This window comes from Suillus clintonianus, assembly GCF_016758775.1.
Source record: "Suillus clintonianus strain FC179 chromosome Unknown DEU56scaffold_9, whole genome shotgun sequence".
NCBI lineage: Eukaryota > Fungi > Basidiomycota > Agaricomycetes > Boletales > Suillaceae > Suillus > Suillus clintonianus.
Genome location: NW_024539233.1, coordinates 245,907 through 259,506, shown reverse-complemented (window position 1 = coordinate 259,506; position 13,600 = coordinate 245,907). Strand labels below are relative to the sequence as shown.

The 13,600-nt window shown below is 50.2% G+C and overlaps 5 protein-coding genes across 5 annotated transcripts; 2 read left to right on the top strand and 3 right to left on the bottom strand.

The window, feature by feature from the left end:
• Positions 1-761: 761 nt before the first annotated feature.
• DEU56DRAFT_908470 (uncharacterized protein) lies at positions 762-2,755 on the bottom strand (the record flags this gene model as incomplete). Its single annotated transcript, XM_041357010.1, has 10 exons — positions 762-953; positions 1,011-1,392; positions 1,441-1,464; positions 1,522-1,587; positions 1,653-1,860; positions 1,934-1,952; positions 2,012-2,054; positions 2,105-2,244; positions 2,303-2,579; positions 2,634-2,755. The coding sequence occupies 10 exons, from the start codon at positions 2,753-2,755 to the stop codon at positions 762-764; spliced, it is 1,473 nt and encodes a 490-aa protein (XP_041212909.1).
• An 875-nt stretch (positions 2,756-3,630) lies between these two features.
• On the bottom strand, positions 3,631-5,939 carry DEU56DRAFT_778690 (uncharacterized protein). Its single transcript, XM_041351832.1, has 6 exons — positions 5,510-5,939; positions 5,313-5,441; positions 5,155-5,253; positions 4,886-5,105; positions 4,510-4,832; positions 3,631-4,445 (listed from the first exon to the last, which is right to left on the bottom strand). The coding sequence occupies exons 1-6, from the start codon at positions 5,825-5,827 to the stop codon at positions 4,038-4,040; spliced, it is 1,497 nt and encodes a 498-aa protein (XP_041212908.1). The 5' UTR covers positions 5,828-5,939; the 3' UTR covers positions 3,631-4,037.
• Positions 5,940-6,003: 64 nt separating this feature from the next.
• DEU56DRAFT_778683 (uncharacterized protein) lies at positions 6,004-7,631 on the top strand. The gene is made up of 5 exons (XM_041351831.1): positions 6,004-6,340; positions 6,388-6,600; positions 6,653-7,213; positions 7,285-7,555; positions 7,610-7,631. The coding sequence occupies exons 1-3, from the start codon at positions 6,051-6,053 to the stop codon at positions 7,200-7,202; spliced, it is 1,053 nt and encodes a 350-aa protein (XP_041212907.1). The 5' UTR covers positions 6,004-6,050; the 3' UTR covers positions 7,203-7,213; positions 7,285-7,555; positions 7,610-7,631.
• Positions 7,632-8,080: 449 nt separating this feature from the next.
• DEU56DRAFT_880312 (cytosine-purine permease) lies at positions 8,081-10,389 on the top strand (the record flags this gene model as incomplete). Its single annotated transcript, XM_041356087.1, has 12 exons — positions 8,081-8,250; positions 8,313-8,402; positions 8,464-8,547; positions 8,600-8,623; positions 8,675-8,734; positions 8,783-8,939; positions 8,987-9,018; positions 9,077-9,289; positions 9,339-9,384; positions 9,431-9,708; positions 9,760-9,821; positions 9,881-10,389. The coding sequence occupies 12 exons, from the start codon at positions 8,081-8,083 to the stop codon at positions 10,222-10,224; spliced, it is 1,560 nt and encodes a 519-aa protein (XP_041212906.1). The 3' UTR covers positions 10,225-10,389.
• Positions 10,390-10,575: 186 nt separating this feature from the next.
• Positions 10,576-11,886, bottom strand: DEU56DRAFT_898685 (uncharacterized protein; the record flags this gene model as incomplete). Its single annotated transcript, XM_041356471.1, has 1 exon — positions 10,576-11,886. One exon carries the CDS (start codon positions 11,884-11,886, stop codon positions 10,870-10,872), a length of 1,017 nt encoding a protein of 338 aa, XP_041212905.1. The 3' UTR covers positions 10,576-10,869.
• Between the last annotated feature and the right edge of the window lie 1,714 nt (positions 11,887-13,600).

Sequence of the window (13,600 nt, the reverse complement as noted above, 5' to 3'; positions counted from 1 at the left end):
CACCTCTGGCCATCCCCACATGCCCGGATACTAATCGGTGGGGCCGATCATCTGTTTTCTCCTTCATCATTGCTCTCGCTCGCATACATTCGGTCATACAAGGCTTTCAACTCCATAATTTGCTTCCCACTGTCGCATGTCGCACAAGGCCCACCGTTTTCATAATTCACTGTTGTTGTATGTTAGTAGCATACCTCGCTGCACAATGTCGCCATTTGATCACATCTCGCATTGCGTTCGTTCCGCCGTACTCTCATAATGAAGGCTCCTTAGTCCCTCTTCTTCGTGGTCTATACTCAGCTACAACCCAAGTCGCTCAGACGGTGTAATCCAAGCGCTTTACTCCAGACTGCGTGTGCACACTATAGACGTAATATGCCCAATCCGCTTTTGTGGTGCATGTAAGTCAGCAGGGCGTGGGGGTCACCCATCTGCATCAATATTCAACGTGCGGTAGGTTTATAAAAAATACGACAAAATAAACATATGTAGCGGGTTAAGCAAAGCGGCAGCCCAGGCCAGGATATGATATGACAATCAATATCTTTCAATATAAGTATGAACCTGTAGTCAAGACCTCCAGACATCACACGTACGAAATCCAGTATGAAAATAAATGGTGTAAGTAGCGTTCATGAATAGGGAAGAATTGTAAAACTACTGTCTAGATAGTCCTAGATCTCGGGCACGACTGACGCAGTCAGCGTGAAAGCATGCGGTAAATCGTTTATTGGCAAACCATACGAAGAAACCTCAGTAGATCACCGGGTAGCTTGCATGTAATCAGGAGGGGGCGGGATGTCCCCAATGGTTGCAGAACCGCTTTGTGCGGATGCGCGACGCTGCACTGGTGTGGCTTTTGAGATGCCCAATGATTCATTGGGCACTGGCAGCTGAAATATATTTTGTTGAGTACCTGGAGCTGCAGGTAGAGGGCGACGGGAAGTTCCTATCTATAAGAGTTGAGTAAAGTTGTTCATCAAAGCGGAGTCAAAAATTCTCGTGCCTACCTCATCAACCGGGGACTGTGTTGACGAGCTTATAATGACTTCGTCCACAGTGGGCATACTAGAACTAGGGACATGTCGTCCATTTCCATTACGAGGTGAAACCTGAGAATCATATTCTGCCTGTTGATAAGACCGCCATGAAGTGCCTTGGGACGAGGTGTCTGGTCTGATAAGGCTAGCATTACTTCTTGTATCCACCGAGGACGAAGCGCCCATGTTGGCGTTGCCTGGGGAATGTTGAGGCGTACGAATCCGGTACAAGTCTTGCGACGCTGCCTGAGCCGATTTGAACCGCCGATAAAAGAAGAACGCAGCTGCCGATGCGCAGAGAGCCACGCCGATAGCTACGACGATGCCAGCAATAGCTCCTGAGCCTAGACTTCTGCGTAGCGTATAAGTTATTGGGGTCATCAAAAGTAATTTATCTTACGTTGAAGTTGAAGCCGCATTTACGCTGCGTACATGTAGTGGTTAACCGATTTGTATGGGAAAATTTGATCGACGCACGCACCTTGAAGGTGAAGTTCCTGACGTTGAACCGGGCAGGCCACTTCCTGACGAACTGGAGGAATTGGAACTTACGTTCAACTTAGCATCATGACGTGTGGGAATGCGCCAAATGAGTGCCACAAACATACTCACCTTGACGATGATGTGAGCACTGCATAGTCTATGTTGAGTGTTTGTCCGCTTGTTTGAGGAAGATTGACGAGGGTCAGCTGATGCTGACCGGAACCAAGGTTGTCTGCATGATAAAGCATAACTTCATAGCAAGGCACATATGCGGTGGCGTTATACTGGGTGGCTTGTCCGGAATCGAGAGAAACAGAATAAAAACCGTTGCTAGGGCCTACAGTGCCATATATACTCACAGATTCAGCTTGAGAAGAGGTTACATGTTAGCTGTGGGTGTTCACTGCTACATGACAATGATGACATGCCCTGCCAGAAGAATTATCCATCAGCGTGACTATGAATGACCTTTAGCTCTCATGACTCACTGTGAACGTAAAAGTTACACTGGCATCACTGACACTTGTGGAGCTAAACGACATTAATGAAAACCTCCATGACAGTGCGGGAGAGAAACTCACTGCCCGGTCCCATTATTGAACAGGTTCACGTAAGTAGGGTTCGTATTCCACGCTGGCTCCTGGTACTGGAATCTGGCGTCTGCGTCGTCGACCGTCTCCGATAGTAACTGAGTCCCGTTAAATTCGGTCTGCCAGACTACCTTCAAACAAGCGACAACAATGAGCCGTTGATCTGGTCAAGAGCTAGACACACCCCACCATGTCGATGTCAACGTAGAGGCTCCCAGTTGCAGTGTTCGTAAGTGATACTGTGTGCAAGCCTTGCGACAAGCCACTCTGGTTGAAGAGCACTTGTTGAAACAAGGCGGTATTGGACTGGCCAGTGTTTCCCGCGAAATTTGAATTGTCAACCGTCACGGTGTATGTACCATGATTTCCTCTCTTAGCACCGTATATCCAGAAGGCCGTGCCGTTGAAGGAGAACTTGGCGACACTCCCTGTTACGTTCGACGTTGTGAACGTCCCACGAAAGTATCTTACAAGAGTCGGTGTTCAGCAATCGCAAGGCAAATGATATTAAACGACAAACTGGTCTGCTAAACTATCTGCAGAGGTCCCCGGAGCCCACGTATTATCATAGTTGATCAGAGGAGATTTATCGTCAACGAGATATGAAACCAATGATATCTGAGGAGAAACCGCTGATGACATCTGAGGTTAGCGCAAGGGAAGAAAAGAGGTTGAAGGGCTCATCCAGTAATCCTCGTCGCTTGTTTTTAATTTTTCGCTATCTTTGGACAACAAAATCATTACAACACACCGGCGGTGATCCTCGGCGATACAGATAGCTTACCGTGGCATCTGCGCGCTTTAAGGGTCCTATACCAGGAGGAGAAAACATCAATTTTAGGGCGCAGATGCATATATGTCGCATCAGCAAAATATTCTTGGTCACTGAAAATAGCGCTCTGGTTCCTAGGTAGCAGCAACTCATCAGCACATCAGCGCGCTCAGCTCTCAGCTCTCGTCAGATGAAAGCAGTGGAACAACCCTGCATAAGCGAAGCTGCGAGACTGTGTTGCTCAGCGCTACATAGAAAACACAAGAACATAGGGCCACTTGTGACCCGGAACTTGTCGTAAAAGGTCCAAGGAGTGTGGAGAGGTGTGGGGTGTGCATGTGATCGATTGATCACTGTGGGAAGCTAGTACTGTCCATTGTTGCCGAGATACTTGATAACAGGTACCAGTACTCTTGGAACCACTTTCTGTTGGAAGAGTCGGATGCAGTGACATATTGCAAGTATTGAACGCGACCGGGTTACCAGAATTGATGCATGATGCCCATGATAGCGGCTGTGTCGTACTTATCGAAAAACTTATTGTCAAACTCAAATTAAGTAGTACATGATCATGCGAGACAGAAAGAAACGAAAAGTGTAATGCATACACATTGATTGTTCATATAAATCACACACTGTACACATCGTTCGCCGATTAGGCTGCAGTGCTGTGTTTTTGCAGGTTGAGTGATACAAAGTAAGCTTAGCAGAATCACTGATATCATGACCAGCTTTCGAAATAGAATTCGCAAGAACTGGGAATGTCATTTCATGTGAAGGTAAGGTGTACATACATCAAACTCATATGTCATAGCAATGCATGCAACCGTGGTCAGAGGCTCAGGACGTGATTTATGAGACCTTCAGCACCTGGGTTCAAAGAGACTACTCTCAAGAAGGAGGAGCTCCGCGCCCCTCATGATAGCCTAGGCCTTTGGCTCAGAAGTTGATGCAGGCAACATCGTAGATCGCTCACCTCCCCTGTCTCCCCTTTCTCCGCCTCCCCTGTCCCCGCGTCCACGCCCACGTCCCCTGCCACGTCCACGATTTTCGTCGCTTCGCCAATCGCCATCAAACCGGCCACCCCGCTCACCACGTTCACCCCGTTCAATTCGCTCACCACGTTCACCTCGCTCACCACGTTCACCACGCTCACCACGGTAGCCTGCAAAGATGGTGTGAGTGGATGCCGCGAACAAAATGATCGAGAAACAAACCACCGCGCTCGCCACCTCGGTCGCCACCTCGGTAACCACCACGGTATGTTCCTCGATCGCCGCCACGGAAATCACCCCGCCCACGGTAACCGCCACGCCCACCACGTCCCTCACCGCGGAAACCCCTGCCACGTCCGCGACCTCGTGATTGTGTGAAGCCATCATCCTCAGGCTCTGGGGCAGTGGCAGCGACAGCTTCCACGCCATTCAAAGGTGCAGGTACGGGTTCAACAACAGGAGTGGCTGATCCTGAAGGAGCGAAACTTGCTTGTAGGTTTGCGATTGATGGCAGACCGCCTTCTTCGTCTGCCTCGGCCCAATCAATGGGCTGTGTAGATGTACCCTGCGGGGACAATGGTCAATATGATCCGAAGCGCGCTATGTCTTTAGGCGAATTTCTAACTTACATCGCCCTCTGCAGCTGAATGTATAGGTTCTTCGTGCTCGAGAACACCATTTTGTGTCAGTTCAATCTCGGATTTCTCAACCCACTCAGCAGTATTCTCAAAGTCGGTGGTCTCAAGCTCGCTCGCTTGCATGAAATGGAAGCTACCAGTTCCACTCAAACTGCCGCTGACAGGGGGAATGCCAGCAATAGGCTGAGATTCAGTGTGCGAGTCACTTGAAGGCTCAGAAGCAACTTCCGTCGCTGCATCTGGCTCTGCCGGTAAGGGTGTCGGTTCACGAGGGGGGTTGAGGAAGGACTGTACAATATCCAGCAGCCTTGCATCTATCAAACTGTCAGTTTATTACTGAGTTGTTGAGTCCGAGGGGCGCTCTTACACGAAACACCATTGAAGTCCCCTTGTCCAGAGAGTAGACCAGACAGTGCTACTTGCTTGAATTCTGACTCCTCGCTGATGAGGGTCGAGCAAAGAGAGAATATTGCTTCCCCTTCAGCGTCATTGAAATCAAGAGCGGCTGGAAGAGGTTGACGAGTTGAAAGACATGTATGCAAGCGAATTAGAGACAGTATAGCGGAGGCTTTGCTAGCTGACGATGCCTGGAAGAACTCAGCTACGAAATCCTATCAATTACAATCAATCTCCTACCTCAGCAGCAGCAACAGCGTCAGCGACTCTGACAGCCTCTGCAGCTTCAGCATCTGCACGCTTGGCCGCCATTTCCCGGGCAAGATCTGCTTCGTGGGACTGGCACATAAAAAGATTCATTATTTTTGTTGACGGGTGAATGATGATGTTATTCGAACCTCGATCAATTTTTTCACGTCTTCAAGTTCTTTCTGAACGGCCTCTAACAGAGGAAGGGTTTTCAGAGTTCGCTTTTGGTCATCGTTCAATTTTTCGTGATCCGTTGATGCATAGCTCGCTACACGGGACTGGGAAACACACGTCAGCTACCTGGTGCCGAAGCCAGACTGTACGATAATAGTAAATTTTCACATACTATTTTCTTGTTTAGAGATTTTAAGCGCTTCTGGAGAAGTTCTACAACCGGACTAGACTTGGAGGTCAAATCGTCGAAGGTCGGAGCCTCAGAAGGCGCAACAAGTTCTGGAGCAACTGTGCCCTCCTTCAAATCCGCCTCTTCTGGTGCCCGGTCAACTAGAGCAGCAGAAGCAACATCGGGAATAATGACGGAGCCTTCGGCAGGCGAGTCTGCAGTTTTTGGCTTGGTTGATCGACGTTTTTTCTTCTGAATTTTCGACTGTGACGTAGGAGGGAGAGCACCGGGAACGATACGGATATTTGGAGCATCGGCCATATTGAAAAGCAGAGAGTAAAAGATGAGCTAGAACAAGAGCAAAAGCAAGGGCAAGGGCAGACAACTGAAGTGCTGAAGAAGAGTAACTCAAGTAGGCCAAACACTTGCTCGAGGGCAAGCTGAAAATTCAGATTCTCACGGTTGAAGTCCATAAGTACATTGATCTTTGCTCTTCACCACATCAAACACGCCGCCAGATAAGCCAGATAATTCAGTCATCGCCATGAATACGGCAGACTTTAGCACCAATAGGCACTCCGCCAACGTGGACATGGCCATCCACATGGCCAGCAAACATACGGATCTTTACTTCAGCGACGGCAATATAATCTTACTCGCTGGCATGTCCTATTTCTTGGTTCATCAAGGGCTCCTTTCGCGGCATTCCGAGGTTCTAGATCAGCTTATGCGTTCCATGGACAACACTCCAGCACTCGAAGACCGCCCGGTCCTCACCTTACCAGACTCATCTACGGACATAGCACACTTCTTAAAAGCGATGTATGATGGAATGTTAGAATTTGCGTCTTCCTCTCACCTCTCTAGCTGATGTACAGCAGATCATTCGTAACATATGATTCAGAGGGTTTTCCAGCGCTTTCAGGCCTTCTCCGCATTTTAACCAAGTACAAGGTGCACCATCTCCGGAACGATATCTTACGTGCTCTGTCTACCTACTGGCCTACTACCCTTGCTCAATGGGACACGCGCGAGGCTTCTGTGACCGGACAAGATGGTACCTACACACCACGCGATTCTCTGCCTCATCCTATGTTAGCCAAGATGACTAATCGCCTGCTTAATGTTGACCACCCTTTGAATCAGAGAAATCATCAACCTTGCTCGTGAAATCGATTACCCGCCACTTCTGCCATCTGCAATGTACGACTTATCCCGTTCCACTCCAAGCGAGGCCGCGATTGGTTTTGTGTCACCCTTCACCGGCAAAAATGTCAGATTAGAACACGCCGATCTTCTGTCCATGCTCAAAGGTCGCGAACAAGCTTCTCGTTTCTTCTCAACGTTCATCGTCAACAACCTGGAAGGAAGGCAACCCTCTCAATGGTGTCTACGTCGCAAGGATAGCCACACTGTCAACAAGAGGACCTGTCAGATTGCGTTCGAGGCCATCACGTTCGAACTTCTGCGAGACATCAACGGCATCATCAGTAACCGAACCTCTGACCCGTTGTACGCGATGTCCGAAGCAGAGCAAATGCAGATGCGCGAGGACCTGTTAAACAGCGAGGTTTCTCCCATGAAAACATGCGAACACTGCCGGGTGGAGTTTGGAGCGGTAGTCGATACAGCAAAGGAGGATTTCTGGAAAAAGTTGCCTAAATGGTTCGATATAGATGTTTCCCCTTGGGGCTGATTCTTGTGTTGGTCCGCCCGTTTTTTATTCGTTTTTTTATACTCGGTTACGGACAGGAGCACTCGTACTCGCGTTGCATCAGTCATCAATCACAAATGTACAGTGAAACACCAGAAAACCTCCCCGCAAACGACTCAATTAAAAATTCCACACCAAGTACTGGCTCAGACTGGCTCCCGCTTCTGGAGAATCAATTGCTTTTTCGATCTTCAAAGCGCTTAAGATTGTCGGAGTAAAATTTCTCCTTCTCAACTGGACGTTGTTACCAGCCGGTCCTACTTCATGTGCGGATGACAGTTAACATCGTAGCTAGTGGGATCCTGAGGACGGAAAAGTACTTGAGATGTTGCTAGGTGTGCTCTCGCTGGCACTTGATGTCGTATCCGGTGGACTGAACTCTACTGAAGCTCCTCTTACTGCTACTTGGGCTATCTGGAATCTTCCTCTGGAGCGTGGCATTAACGCTGCCCCACTTGGCGCAGTTGAGGCCACATCGTGGCGAAACTGCGAGGAGATTCACACACCCATCATATGCATGGTACCATCGATTACTTGCGCGTCTGTCTTTTATCCATATATGAAGCCATGCTTCATCTTTATTTGGGCGCGAACACAGTTCTTTCGGGAGAGTGAGGGCACATGTGGGTCTACTTCGAACGATCTGAGCATCATGGAATCAAAGGTGCTTATCAGTATCGACAATGTTTTGATTATCTGGAAAAGGTTCGGACCTTACTTATTTTACTAATATTATATAGGGCTGGACTCTCGAGGTCAAGAAGTTCAAGTTAGAACCACCCGACAGCTGGCACTCTCACTGGCGCTGTTAGACGTGGACCAAGTTGAAATACTTCAGGTCGATCTTTCCTGCTCAAGCAATGCAGCCCAACTCAGTGGAGCGGAAGCAGGTAGAGTCTAACTGCAATTCCATACCCGATCTTTTATCCCATAAACCTGCGGGGAATGATTTGGAGGGCAATCACTATCATACAGGATTCCTCAGACGCACCACTTTATTGCTTTCTCGTTGGGGAATCGAAACGCATGGGTGAGTGAGACCATTTGGCTTTGATATCTATCTGTAACGTTTCTACCTGGTACTCGGATCAGCATCGCGCCGGTGCCAGCAGAGGAACGTCTGGAGACTCGGTGGTATCAAATGTTTTTCGTTTGGTTCTCTTCTAACATGAATATCTTGGCGTGCGTTGAGTCCTGTCTTAATCCTGGTGCTTTCCGCTTAATTACTTTGTAATACCTGCAGATTCAGTACTGGTACTGCTGGACCTGCATTTTTTGCTCTGGGAGTTCGTGACTCTATAATTATCATCGTCATCGTTGACATGGTGTAAGTGCTAATACTTCACAAAACCTTGGTTTGAAGTGAGATCATCAGCTAGATCTTGCTTGCTTCCTGCATTATTGTGAGCTCTACTATTATATGAGCGTTTCTGTGGACTTCAATGATATGTTAGTGCTATTTTTGGGCCAAAGCTTGGCATGCGAGCTATGGTGCAAGCAAGGTTCTCGTGGGGGTATGCTTTTTTTGCCATTGACAATGCCATTTGCTGACGAACATGAAGATATTTCGGCGCTATCATACCGGCCGTGTTGAATGTTTTCTCCTCGGAAGGCTTCCTTATCTTGGAATGCATCATCGGTGGACAAACGATTGCAAGCTTGTCCCCTCACCTTGACGATACTCTTGGGATTATCATCATCAGTGTCATCACTCTTGGGGTACGTTGGAAACATTTGTGCTGCAACCAAAATGACAAGTTTCAAAGGTCACTTTCTGTGGATACCGTGTTATCCATTGGTGGGTGGGATCACCCCAACACGCATTATCCAGATTTCAACCGAATTTTGACTCATAGGTATGAAAGCATCGCCTGGATCCCAAATGTAGTTACTTTCATCACGATGCTGGCTGTCGGTTATCCACAACTACACGAAAACCAATCAGTGCCCGTCCCTCCAGCAACACCCGCTAATATTATATCTTTTGCGTCCTTCGTCGCATCTAGCATTGTCGGCTGGTGTACCATGACCCCTGACTATGGCGTACATCATAGCCCTGATGCTTCCTCGTGAGCTTCTTCGGACCATCCCCACAGACTCTTCTTAACATCCCGACAGCACTAGAATTTTCATCTACACGTACCTCGGGTTTTTCACTGCTACTGTAAGCCTATATAGCCCATTGTCAATGACGTCCTAATGTTGTAAAGGCGACTTCACATGCCCTGGGTGCCGCATTTGCAGCCGCAGCTCCTAATGTGCCTGCTTGGAATGCAGGATATAATAACAGTTCTTCCGTCGGTGGCTTGTTACACAGCGTGTTGCGACCTACCGGCGCGTTCGGAAACATCCTGACTGCTTTGCTCGCTCTCACTATACCCAGCGCCTGTGCACCAACGATGTACACGTTTAGCACCAGTTTCATGGCTGTCGCTACGTGGTTCGCCGCGGTGCCTAGATGGGTGTATATCATCATCTCCGAAGCGATGTGAGTGTCATCGAGTGAAAATCTCAGCGACGCTGACGATTTGCGTCCAAGTCTGATACTGGTGGCCATTGTTGGTGCCAAAAAGTTTTACACTACTTTTGTAGACATCCTCGGTACGAATCCCAAATATTAGTATCTGTGATCGCTAACAAGCCTGCTATCCCTGAGTCAGACATCATTGGATACTGGTCATCAGCCTTTGCTGCGATAGTCCTTACAGAACATGTGTTATTCCGACATGCCTCGTTTTCTGAGGATCAGTATCCCATCACGACTTGGGCTTCATATGATCTCTTGCCTAGCGGTATCCCGGCCGTTGTGGCATTCGTGTGTGCGTGTGGAGTTCTTGTTCCATTCATGTCACAGGCTTGGTATGTAGGACCAGTGGCAAGGCAGGGCAGCGGAGAAGTTGGTGTGTTCGTAGGATTTGTGGTGGGAACTATCACCTACGCGTTGGCGAGGAGTTTCGAGAAGTTTTGGCACAAGAAGATGATGAAATCAGACGCGCACCAGTAGTCATTGATATATAATGAGCAGTATATATACAGCGAGCAATATCTGCACAGCTCCGGTTCTCTGTGAGCGTCTGTACATACATGTACAGCAATTTTTTTTTAGAATTTTGTAGTTACTGGGTGATCTGTGATCAGTCTCTGTACATAGACTCACCCGGCAGCTAATTATGGCGCTGGATTCGTTCAACTATTCCACACAAAATATGCACACACACACACAAAGGATTTACACCCACAGAGTCGCGTACCGTTGCCGAGATGTATCAGGATGCTTTGGGATTAGCGTGACTTCCTGTTTTGGTAACACCGCACGACGACAAAATGCTCGAGCTCGCTGTCCTCAACAGCGAGCCGTGCTGACGTGTCTTCTTAGGTAAGATGGATATGGGGGTGCAAGTCCCGCCTGCGTGTTTTGGGGGGATCGGACAGAACTACGAGACAGACTACTAGCGTGCAGACGGCGCATGCTACGATCGTACAGTACTAGAACCAGTCTGAATCCATCGGTCCGAGAGAGTGAACCCTGAGGAGGCCACGAAGACCACCCACACACAGCAAGACGAAGAACGCGTCGAGGGCCGAAAGAAGGAGAGACAGAAGGAAGGAAACAGACGCCACCCACACACGAGGAGGGCGAAAACATAGACTACGCGCCGTGAGATCGAGAGGTGCGAGCGAGGAGGGGGGACAGTTTGGGGCCCAAGAGCTCTGCATGCAAGGGAGCGATGTGCTCCAAGTTGCGCCAGTAGCGAAGGAAAGAATCTGACGACCACCGCCCCATCACCTTGACAATGTGAGGGGGGACATTGCGTAGAAGCAGCTCGGTGGTCCCGTCGATGCGGAAACAGTGACCGGAGATGCGAGGCAGACCCTGAGCCGTCCAGACTGAGTTACACACCAGCAGGAACTTGCGCTTTGTGAGGGAGATCAGCCTACCCGCGCCTCCACTGTAAGCGAAGAGGTGAGAGGACGTGGGGGAGACCAGGATGTCTGGGCTTGCCGTAAGATGGGCGAGGAGGGATGAAATGGGATCTGAAGGACCCAGCTGGCGACCTAGGAAGATGTCCTCCCCTTTCTCTTTCGAGACTTTGGTCCAGGGAAGGTGGCACATCAACGACTCGCCGGAGGACGTGCTGCGCAGGCAGGCAGGGGTAGGGAAGAAGTTGTGCGAGAAGCGGGATTGAGAGGTGGGGAGGAATTCGCCTAGGCGTCCCTGCCCCCAGAAGACCGTGTCGGCACAGGCCAGAACGCACGCATGGAGAGGAAGTGAGGCATCGAGGGAGGAGTGCAAGGCCTCGAGCATCTCTGAGGTTACTGGAGGGCGCGGGGGTCGTTTGGAAGAGTCGGGGGTGAGACGAACCGCCGAGCGGAGAACGTACTTCAGACGAATCCCGCCGAGCCAAGGAAGACCATTGGCGATGTGCCAAGCCCGAAGACCCGCGACATCGTTGGCTACAGCAGAGCCTGAGCAGGAGCCCGCTCTATGGGCTGCAAAGGCGCATACCAGCCATTCGGGCGAAGGGAAGGATAAGGGAATGTTGTTGGCAGAGCAGAAGGCGAGGAAGCGGTTCACGCCGCCCTGGTAGCCTTCCAGCGTTTCGAGCTTCCAAGCATGGCGCGTCACCGAGTTTACTAGCGCTTGGAGGGTGGATACAGTGTCCATTGTGTGGAAGAGAGGAGAGATGAACCAAGAGAAGGCTATTTCAAGGTGAGAGCATACCAAGTAAGCCGTGAGACCGGTAATGGTTTCACATGAAGTTCATTTTCTTGGCTGGGCAAGGCATGTGCTAGTAGACAGAAAGAGGATTGCATTGCAGAGGGTAGAAATACAAGTATGTACGAGCAGCATGAATAATAGGTAGAAATAATGTAAGCGAGGACAGAGCTGCGGACAACAAGTTATAAGTGAAGGGAGACGAACTCCCGCAAGTGGAAAGGAATGCGAGGCGGGTGTGCAAACCGCTTTGCAGACGAGTGCAAGATACCGCGAGAAGGGGGGTCAGCGAGATTTTCAGCTGAAGGCACCCAGACGGTGGAGAACCAAAGAGAGTGCTCCTGGAACAAGAAAATGATACGACGAAGGGTGGCGTTCTGTTCGGAGTTTCGAGACATGCCAGCATTGAAGGCGCCCACGACCCCTTGGTTGTCTGAGCGAAGGATGAAGTGGGCGTTGCGAAAGCCGGCGGAAATGAGACAGCGAAGGCCTAGCTCAATTGCCACCATCTCAGCCCAGCCTATGTCCCGACCATCGGCGTGCCACCCGTCCAGCAGACGCCACGCGAGCCAGCGACCGTCCCACCAGAAACCAATGCCGAAGGACGTTGACGCATCGACAAAGATGGGAACTGGATGGGCAGATGGAGGGATTACAATGGGGATGCCGCACCAAGCTGAGGACAGCTGGTCGCGCCACCACGCCATGTCGGCAACAACGGAGGCAGGAATAGCACGACGCTCGAAGCGGGAGGAGGAGACTGCGAACTTCGAAGCGAAACGGTACAAGGAGGCGAGGTGGGAGCGGCCAGCGATAACGACCGCTGCACAGTGGTTGAGGGTCCCAGTCATTACAGCGCATTCGTGGGCTGACACGCTCGCGCCAGAAACCCAGCCCTCCAGGCGCACAAGGTACTTCTTCTTCTTCTCCTCGGGAATGCAGACAGATTTTGCCGCCAGGTCCCATTCGAAGCCGATGTAGACAAAGAGGGCGAGAAAGTCGCGGAACTTGTCTGGGGACCAGGGCCAGCCAAGATATATTGCGATCGACCAGATCAGCGAAGCGTCGTACGAGAAAACGTAGCCGCCTAAGGAGTAGTTAGAGAGAACGAGGGCAGGAGGAATGAGAAAGGGAACTACCTGAAGGTAGGCGTGCAGAAGGGTAGCGAAAGAAAAGGAAATCGTCGGCCCACTTAAGAATGTCCTGAATGGACTTAGAACGAAATATGGCCACAATGGCGTCAGCACAGCGCCCGAAGATTCCCGACGAGCTGGAACAGCCGAAGCAACAACAATGGTCCGCATGGACCTTGCCCTTCCAAGAAACGCAAACGTGGCAGCGGTCCTCTGGGGCCACAGGCATGCGGCGGTGGGCTGCGTCCACGTCGAAAACAGCGGCCTGCGAACCCGGAGGGGCGAGGGCGACAAGAAGGTAGCATTGAGCAAAGGTTCCCCAATCGCACTTGAAGGCGTTGGGGTCTATTTCTGAGTTAATGGAATGCATGAGAGGATCACGGCGAGGAAAAGAATGATCTTGAATGAGGCGTTTTTTCTTGGGGGTTACAACAACCCCAAGAGGGGCAGTGCGGTAAGGTCCAAACAGGCGTTCGAAATCAGAGGGGTCGAAACCCACAGAATAGCGTCCTGCGGCGACCTCCTTTTCG